This window comes from Oryx dammah, unplaced genomic scaffold (assembly GCF_014754425.2).
Source record: "Oryx dammah isolate SB20612 unplaced genomic scaffold, SCBI_Odam_1.1 HiC_scaffold_13, whole genome shotgun sequence".
NCBI lineage: Eukaryota > Metazoa > Chordata > Mammalia > Artiodactyla > Bovidae > Oryx > Oryx dammah.
The window spans coordinates 1,057,897-1,067,320 of NW_024070197.1; the positions used below are offsets into that span (position 1 = coordinate 1,057,897).

At 50.6% G+C, this 9,424-nt stretch overlaps 1 protein-coding gene across 2 annotated transcripts; it reads right to left on the minus strand.

Annotated features, from left to right (window-relative positions):
* Positions 1–1,575: 1,575 nt before the first annotated feature.
* On the minus strand, positions 1,576–8,726 carry LOC120871817 (zinc finger protein 773-like). Of its 2 annotated transcripts, none has more exons than XM_040251795.1 (5): positions 8,422–8,726; positions 6,651–6,689; positions 4,749–4,875; positions 4,184–4,282; positions 1,576–3,313 (listed from the first exon to the last, which is right to left on the minus strand). In XM_040251795.1, the coding sequence occupies exons 1-5, from the start codon at positions 8,509–8,511 to the stop codon at positions 2,181–2,183; spliced, it is 1,488 nt and encodes a 495-aa protein (XP_040107729.1). In that variant the 5' UTR covers positions 8,512–8,726; the 3' UTR covers positions 1,576–2,180. The 2 variants fall into 2 exon arrangements, with proteins under 2 accessions (XP_040107729.1, XP_040107730.1); XM_040251796.1 differs by having other exon boundaries at positions 6,396–6,689; positions 8,422–8,481.
* Between the last annotated feature and the right edge of the window lie 698 nt (positions 8,727–9,424).

Consider the following 9,424-nt stretch of genomic DNA (forward strand, 5'->3'; position numbering starts at 1 on the left):
TCTACCCCCAAGGGGAACTTTCCCACAGGAAAAGACGAGCTGTCATAGCCCCCCTCCTGATTGGGACTGGCATAGCAGCAGCCCTAGGCACTGGCATTGGAGGCATCTCGACCTCTGCCCATTTCTACTACAAGCTGTCCCAAGAACTTAATGAAGACATGGAGCAGGTAGTGGAGTCCTTCGTTTCAATCCAAAGACAGATTAACTCATTAGCTTCTGCGGCCCTACAAAATAGACGAGCCCTGGACCTTCTCACCGCAGAAAAGGGAGGGACCTGCCTTTTCCTAGGAGAGGACTGCTGCTATTTTGTGAATGAAACGGGCATAGTCCAGGGTAGAGTCAAAGAACTTAGAGACAGAACTGAACGCTGCAGAAAAGAGTTACAAAACATCTACAGTCCCCAAAACCTGTTCCAACAGGTCCTCCCTTGGTTGCTCCCTTTCCTGGGACCACTGGTACTTATCATTCTATTTCTCTTATTTGGACCCTGTCCCTTCAATCTCTTTCAAAGGTTTCTCCAAGAACAGATTCGGGCCATCTCTCGAGATCAGGTCAAGACCATTCTTCTTCTCGAGAGCCTCATCCCAAGCTCAGAAAAAGGAGACCCTGGGCCCTAGGACGATCCTCCATTCCAGACCAAAAATCGTCACCCATATCCAGCAGGAAGTAGTCAGAGAGATACGGCGCCCTTTTCCCCATTTTTTATAATTTCATGGTCTGGAATGAGGGAGTCTTTTGGGCCTAGAAAAGAAAACAACAGTCTCAAAGGCCCTTGCTGAATCATCTAACTTCAGAGAAAACAAAACAGAATTTTAGGTCCCGCCCTGATGCTCCAGGCCGGTTGCATCTATCTGGGACTTGTCACCCCCTGTCCAGAAACCTTCCCCCCCTACACCTGCCCAGAAGACTTATCATCCCCTGCCCAACTACAAATGCCATCTCAGCTAAAGCATACCCAAAACATCCCGCCTGATTAACATTTCCCTTATCGCTTCCACAAACCTCCCTATAAATATGGAGCCTCCCTGATCCCTCTCAGCGCTCAGCTGGTCGTTAGGCCGACTGTCGCCCCTCCTTGCCTGAATAAAGGTAACCTACTTCTGTTGAGGTCGTCTTTCTTTTTTGCCTCTGCCCGAACTATACCTTACACACTGGACCACAAGGGAAGTCCCAAGTACTTCTTTATTTTCTAAGGCAAGGATATTTCCTTGGCTTATGTTAAACTTTTCCAGCTCTAACCTAGAAGTGGCCTCTTATCTAAGGAGTTCTGATTCTTTTTACTGAAATACTGTACTCATAAGCCAATAATTGGACATTAAATATGTTCACAGCTGCTGGAATACTCTGCATTCTAGGCTGTCACTGAATAGATAGGGGGTATGTTCATATGTAAACATTTCTACATACACTGAACTTCTTTGTCTGTATTTAAACTAACAAAGATTTCACAAGATTAGATATTTAAAAGGGCTCTTAGGGTTCCAATAGCATACCCAAGAAAGGTTTTTTTTTTTAAACAGGCAATGATAAAGTACCATGAGAGAAAAAGAGCACAATATGAAAAGTACAACCAACAAAAGAACAAATGGATAAGTTGTATTTCAGGAAAGTTAAGAAATTCTACTCTAGGGAAGATACTGTTAAGGAAACCAAAGCCACAGACTTAGAGGAAATATTGGTAAAGTATATATCAAATGAGTCATTTGCATCCAGAATATATTAAGAAATTACAAGACAGTTCTTTTAATAGTAGGCAAAAAACTTTGATCAGATAATTCACTAAAGAAATGATGGCAAATACACAGGGAGAAATACTGAACACCAAGTCACTAAGGAAATGGAAATTTAAATCACAATGAAATACGTCTAGACATTCCCTAGAATTGCTAAAAATATATGGCCAATATTTTACATACAAAACTCAGCAAAGATATGAAGAAACTGGAAAACAAACACATTCCAGGAAATGTGAAATGGTGTAACCATTTAGACTACAAGGTGGCAAATTCTTAAAAAATTAAATATTTGCATCAGTTTCCAGCATGACAGTGTGAGGAGCTTTGCAGGCCTGCTTCCCAGGGAAATGGGTGAAAATTATAAAGACATCATTTAAAGCCTCTGAAAGTGATCTGAAGGATATACAGCAAATGAAGAAACATTTACTTAAAAAAATCTAATACTCAAGTAGAAAAGCAAGGGTCAGTCACATTTTGAACCTTGCAAGACTTTTCTCCATTGTGAACTTTCTGGTGCTGTACAAGGTTGAAACGCTGGCTAAATGATTTCCCACAACTGCTGCACTCATAAGGCATTTCTCCAGTGTGAATCCTCCGATGCTTAACAAGGCTGGAGCTGTGGCGGAAAAATTTCCCACATTCTCTGCACCCATAAGGTCTTGCTCCAGTGTGAACTCTCTGGTGTTTAACAAGGCTAGAATTCTCACTAAACAATCTTCCACATTCATTGCACTTAAAAGGCTTTTCTCCAGTGTGAACTTTTCGGTGTTGCACAAGGCTAGAGCTTTGGCTAAAAAATTTCCCACATTCGCTGCATTCATAAGGCCTTTCTCCAGTGTGAACTCTCCAGTGATTAATAAGGCTTGACTTGTGGCTATAGAATTTCCCGCATTCACTGCACTTATAAGGTCTTTCTCCAGTGTGAACTCTCTGATGCTTCATGAGGCTTGAGTTAAAGCTAAAGAACTTCCCACATTCACTGCACTCGTAAGGCCTTACTCCAGTGTGGATTCTGTGATGCTGAACAAGTGTGGAATTGTGCCTGAAAGCTTTTCCACATTCACTGCATTTAAAAGGCTTTTCTCCAGTGTGGACTCTCCGGTGTTGAATGAGGTCAGCATTGCGGCTAAAGGATTTTCCGCATTCACTACACCCATAAGGCCTTTCACCAGTGTGAACTATTTGGTGTATAAAAAGGTTGGATTTATGGCTGAATAATTTCCCGCATTCACTGCATTCGTAAGGCTTTTCTCCCGTGTGTAGTCTCTGGTGCTGAACAAGTAAGTATTTCTGACCAAAGGCTTTCCCACACTCACTACACCTGTAATGCCTTTTCCCAGGGGGAACGCCCTCCCCACTTTTCGTGCTCCTACATGGCTCCCCTCCACTAGGAGCCGCCTGAGGCTTGGGAAGACCAGAGCTTCCTGGGAAGACCTTCCCATTCTCCTCATGCTCTTCTCTTGTTGAGGGTTTCTCTCCAGAGTTCAGGTTCTGGTGTTGGTGAAGGTTTGTTCTGTCCACTTCTACACAACTCTGCTCAGAAGGTGCCTCGTCAGCCTCTGCTCTGCACCAACAACCTGCAAGTGCAGAAATGCTGATGAAGTGTCTGCGGAGTATGTAGACTTTGGCAGGACAGGACAGCACCCTCACACGTGTCTGACACAGGCAGTAAGGGGTTCCTGGGACCCTTCTTAGTTGTCACCTTTGTTGCAACGTGCCTTCAGCGGCAAAACCCAAATCTTCCAGTGACCTTTAGCCTTGCCACAAGTTAGGTGGTAAGTGTCACCCATCACAGTGAGCATTGCTAAGGATGTTGAGATACCACAGCATCAACTGTACTGTAACCTGTGAAGCTCCCTATTGCCGGCTGTGTCAGCATCCCAACACACAGGCTGGAGCACCCTGCCCAGGTGCACTGCTGTAAGGAGGCTGGTCCCCTGCACAAGCAGCCCTTCTTGTCCTCCCCTGAGTGTGACCATAAAATGCCATCGTGCCTTTTCTTGTACTTTCCCCACCAACAAAGGCACCTGCTGACAGGTCCTCACCCTCTGCTTCTCCCTGCTTGTTGGAGCCCACTCCCTCCAGTGTGACCCCTGCTTCCCCCCTCGGCAGGTAGGGACTACCTCTTTGGACCCGTGAGCACAATCAACTTTGTTTTTTTTTTTTTTTTTCCCCTTAGGCTCTCCTGTGTTTCCTCTCATGGCCACAGCTGACTGGCCGTGTCATAAAACAGTAGAAAATGGGGCCACTGTCGGCGAGCACTGCAGAGTGGAAGAGAGGGTAGGTGATAGCCCTGGCAGCTGAGAAGTGGTCAGCTGAGGGGAAAAAGATGGAAATCAGCCTTGGCCCCTTGTCTGACACCAAAGCAAAAGGGCCTCCTGGGGAGACTCCTGGTGTGAACTCATCCCTGGGTTCACCCCCACACTCCGCCACCTCCCTCCAAGTACCTGCTGCTGTGGCTGTGGTTGAGACTCCCCCGGTAGGCACACAGGGCACCCCCCGCTGCTCCAGCTGAGTCCTGTCATGGGTCCTGGACGATGTGAGTCCTACAGAAGGAACAAGGCAGGAGGGTCAAAGTGACCCACTCCTCAGCAGCCCACAGGAACTCAGGCTGAGCACGACCAACAAGAAGGTGGGGAAAAGATGCTGCAGAAACATCCCAGGCAAGCAGTGGCCAGGTCAGCACCTCAGTTCCTGACACAGGCAGATCCCATATCAGCCAAAAGAGGAGGGCCAAAGTGGGGGTGTTGGACTGCCATGGATCTCTTTGGCATCACCAGGCCAGGGAGAATCTAGTAGGGTAGGATCCATCTGATCACAACACTTGGGATCCCCAAACCCATTCCTGCACAACCATGGAGCAGCTTGGGGACAGAAGTGGGTGGTGCACCCAAGTTTGGCTGTTATACCTACTCTAGGACACAAGAAAGGATGCAGTGCCCACAGACCAGCTTTGGGAGGGATGGACCTGCCCTGGGAGAGGGGAGGAGCTATAGGGTGCAAGGACCTTACCGAGAGAGGCCATCAGTGAGAAGGTCTCCAGCATCACCCCATGGTACAAGAGCCTCTGGGCCTCATCAAGGAGCCCCCACTCCTCCCAGGAGAAGTAGACAGCCACGTCCTCAAAGGTCACTTGGCCCTGCCACGATGGGGATGGTTCAGTTTACATGCAGCCTTCTTTCCTGGGACTCTAACCCTCCTCCCGAGCTCCCACCTCAGTGGAGATAACAGACCCTGGTGCTGCTGATGCCCGCCCTCCTGGCCACCCCAGCGATCACCGTGTTCTGCTCTCAGCAACAACAGGTGGGGGACAGGTGTCGTCTGAGCTCTGGTGCTGACCTACAGAGCCTCACCCTTCTGCAAGACAATTCACCCAAGATCCTTCAGACTGTGGTTCCCAAGAACAACCAAAATTCAGTCCCCTTCTCCTTTCACCCAAGTACAAGGGTCTGGGGCCATTGGCTGGCACTCTCTCCCAACATGCATGTTGTTCTTCACACCACACCTCCCTCATGGCCCTGACCCTACTTGGCCCTTACCCTGGCTTCATCCTTAGCATCTTGAAACCTGGAATAGATCTCAGGTACACTCAGCCCTCTTCCATTCTGTGTTACAAAGCAGTCTCCTGACCAGTCTCAGCATCCTCTGACCCTTGTTCAAAGCCCAGGTCTACTCGTCTCACATCATGCCCACCAACAGTCCTAGGGGACCCCGTGTGACTTTGTGCTGACTTCCAGGTCCTCGCAGCCATAACAAGAGCCTGGGGAACCCACAGCTGGATGAATCAGCAGTAGCACCAGCTTTGCTCTCATCTCCTTGCCTGGTCTCCACCTACATCTCATGTCCACTCCCCATGGAAATCTGGCCTCCAGCCAGATCCTCCTCACCCCTACAACGCCTCCCTACCATGACCACTACACTCCCCTCGTATGTTTCGATGAAACCCAGCACCCCATCCAGCAAGAGACCCAGTCATCAGCCCCACACTCCCCTCCCTTGTTACCTAATGCACTGCCACAGGTCCTGAAGGTGCCCCCTGCAAAATCTGATCACAGCTCCATCCTGGCCCCATGCACCATCCACACTGTGGGTGAATCCAATCTGAACCCTTCACCTGAACTCCAGCTTGTGTGTCCAGGTGCCCAGGAGAGGAATCCACTCGAGGATTTCTGGGTTCAACAGCCAGAACCTAACTCCTTATTCCCAGTGATAATTCCTTTCACCACCGACTTGGACGTGGTGGCACTTCCCTCCTTCTGGCTACTGAGGCCAAACATCTCAGAATCACCTGACTCTTCCTCTTTTCTCTCCCAGTCTTCCACATCAGAGAGCCTGCTCAGACCTACTTGAAAGAACAAACTCACACTCCCAACACGTTGCCCACCTCCACTGCCACTACTCTGGCCCATCTACCACCACCCTCACCTGGGCTATTGTAGTAGCCTCCTCTCTGGGCGCCCTACCACTCAACTGACTGCTTATTAAGCCTGGCTCAGATCAGTTCCTTCTTCTGCTCTAAACCTCCTGTGGCTCCCACCACTCTCTGAATTGAGGCACACCTCTGCAGACCACCATTCCAGGTCTAACTTCTGTTGCTTGCTGTTTCCACCACAAGTGAGGGGGACCTAATTTTGCTGGGCATTCCCAGCTCAACCTCACCTCTAATATTTTCTAACAATCACCGTGAATGGACTCTCTTCTAGGCTTCATGCCACTGGCTGCCAGAAATGGGAACCAAACCATATGATTCCTGGTCTGCACTCAGGGGCCTGATCTTGGATGACCGCCTTTCAGGGATCTTAGATGGCAGGGTGAGGAGCACTGCAGGTAAAACAAGTCCCAGAATGCTACAATCCTGGAGCACAGGCAAGTGGGAGGTGAAAAGGGTAAGGATCTAGGACACCTATCATTTACCTCTTCATGGTCTGGAAGCCACTCCGCAGGCACAGCAACCTATGGAAAAGCCAGGCCATGAGAAGAAGGCAATAATATTGGGCCCCAACAGCTCAACCAAGGTACCTCAGTCCTCGGTGATGCATGCCTCTTAACAGCTGTGGAATCTTGGACAAATACTCGACCTCCCTGCGAAGTGTTGTGATCTGTCAAATGTGGATAATGATGTCCACCCAAGAGGGCTATTGTTTGCTCATTTCTATGCATCAAGTTCTAACTATCGACTCTCACTGTCCTCATAAGTGATGCTTCTGTCAGCATTTCCTGGTTGGTATTAAAAACGGACTTTTTCAACATGCCTTTTAACTAAGAAAATACAATATTGAAGATGTTTGATTAAATCAAATGCTTATCAGGATATTGATATTTCAACTAATTATTATATGTTAGCTTATTAAAACTGCGTTGTCTTAACTGCCTATGTGTGTATGTATATACATACATATTTATGTACATATGTATATATGTATTTTCACCAGTTAGTGTTAAATGAGTATTTATTCATAAACTCACAAGATAAGAAACTGGGGGATTAGGCTTGAGAAAACTGAGTAGCTACTAGTCCAACTGGCAACTGGCTGCCTGGTATACACCCTCCTGGAGGGAAGCCTGCTAGAGGCCTTTCCACTGGAGCAGCTACTCATGCCTCCTGGCCTAAAAGCTGGGGGAACTTAGGCATCAAAGGAGATGCCCTACTAGCCTACCTGAGTGTTCTTTTTCTCCACAAGGGGGAAAGAGGGCCTGCTGAGCCTGGAGTGGCAAATCTACACCACTGACCATCTCAGTCTCCAGCCCAGACCTGGGTCCGCTAACCATTCCTCCACACCAGCCAGAAACACTTTGGAGCACAGGAATCCACCCCTCTGGAGGCGGCCCACCCTCCAGGCTCATCTGAAATAAAAACCTTAACATTCTTCCTTCTAAATATAAGCCCCAGTCCATGCCACGGACCAGGCCACCCCCCACCATCCCTTGGATATCTCCAGCCCAGATCCCTCCCTGGAACCCCGGAACCCCTCAGGTGAGCGAGCAAGTTGCCCATGCGACACCTCCACTGTGGGAAACCTCAGGGTTACCACGTCCAAAACCCAACTCCCAATCTATTCCCTGAAACCTGCCCCCTGCACACCAAGAAACAGGTTCGTCCTTCCTTCCCTACATTTTCACAGCCACAGCCGGTGCGGCAGGAAATCCTGTCTGTCCCACTTTTAAAGCCTGTGAGAAGCCTGATCATTTCTCCCCACTCTGGCCACCAGCGGCTACAGTCCAGAGCCCACCAGCACTCCATGGTATTTACTTCGTCACAGGTCTTCCAGTCTCCACTCACACTCTCATCACCCCTACCCCTGTCTCTCTTTTTCCCTGCGAAGACTTTGGACAATTTTGACACACAGATTGAGCCTCTCCTCTTCACAACCCTCCCTGGCCACTGGCGGCCGCACAATGAAGGCCCAGCTGCTGCGGCTGCCTTGTCCCATGTGACACACTCCAGACAAATCTCAAGTTTAATACTCTCAGTTCAGTTACTGTTTCAAGGCTTTGATCGTGCCGGTCCCCAGGCCTGTAACCCTTTCCCACGTCCCATCATACTGGCTGACAGAAATACGGCCTCTCACCCACGATCTCCTTACAGACCTGGACCCAGGGGACTGAGCAGGGGACGATCAAGGTGGGGGGGCCTTTATCGTCCAGCCGGGCAACGGCGGTGAGAGCCCGGAGGACGAACATTTACCTCAGGCGGAACTTTCAGAGCGGCCGCTGCCATCGGACTCTGTGGGCGGAGCAGGGCCAGGAGCTGTGGACCAGGTCGGGCCCCACGCATCCCTGTCGCGGAATCGGAATCGGGTGATTCCCGGGCGCCGCTGCTGAACGTCAGACCCGCATTAGTGCCGAGAAGAGAACGTCAGCCTCCTCTCGCCCCTTCCCGCTCCCGTCACCTCAGTTCAACACCAGCTTTCCGGAGCCTCTCATCAAGCACACAGACCCTAGAGACCCCCCAAAACGCCCGCTCCGACCCCGAAGGCGGAAGTCCCACCCCAAGGCGGAAGTCCCACCCCGAAAGCGGAAGTCCCACCCCGAAGGCGGAAGTCCCGCCCCGCGGGTTCCAACGGGGAAATATCTGGGCTGTCGGCTGAGCACCGCCCCCGCAGGAAGCAGCGCCTGCTGGGTAATGTAGTTCACTCGCCGCCAAACCTGCAGGAAGTGGACCGGTAATAGGGCGGGGCTGGGCGCAGCCGTTTGCTCGGGCTAGTTACCGCATAGCCCTTATCTCGTAACCGTTACCGCGAGACAGCTGTGGGGACTGTTAGCTCCAAACCTAGGTAGGGCGGTTAGAGGTCCTGCTAGGCCAACCGGGAGTGTGGCAGAGGGTGGCTTTCTCCTGGGGACACTCCAGGACTCCTGGCCTTTTGGCTGCAGGTGAGCTGAGGGGCACTGTTGGGGGGAGGCAGGGGCCGTGTCCTGCGGAGCTCCAGAGCCCTTGCCACCGTGGCCCACTGGTGGGACCTAGGTCTTGAAGCAACAGGGAACCTCTCTGCCATCCCTGCCTCCGTGCCCTGGTGGCAGCAGCAGGGTGCATGGGTTGCAGTCCGCAGGACCTGGGACGCACGTACACTCCACTCCCGTTGGGACATCTGAGGAGCCTGAGAGCTAGTTGGGTCCTGTGCACCTGGCTCCCTCAGTGATGATAGCTGTGCTGAGTCTGGGGACCTGACCTTGAGTGCACTGCCTGCTAA

Bases quoted from the DNA above. Each gene is read 5' to 3' on its own strand.
- LOC120871817 (XM_040251795.1), bottom strand. From the start codon at position 8,511: ATGCGTGGGGCCCGACCTGGTCCACAGCTCCTGGCCCTGCTCCGCCCA. The intron at 4,876-6,650 runs GTAAATGATAGG...CCATCGTGGCAG, and splicing joins GGCTTCCAGACCATGAAGAG to GGCCAAGTGACCTTTGAGGA. The intron at 3,314-4,183 runs GTACTTGGAGGG...CTGCACTTGCAG, and splicing joins AACCACAGCCACAGCAGCAG to GTTGTTGGTGCAGAGCAGAG.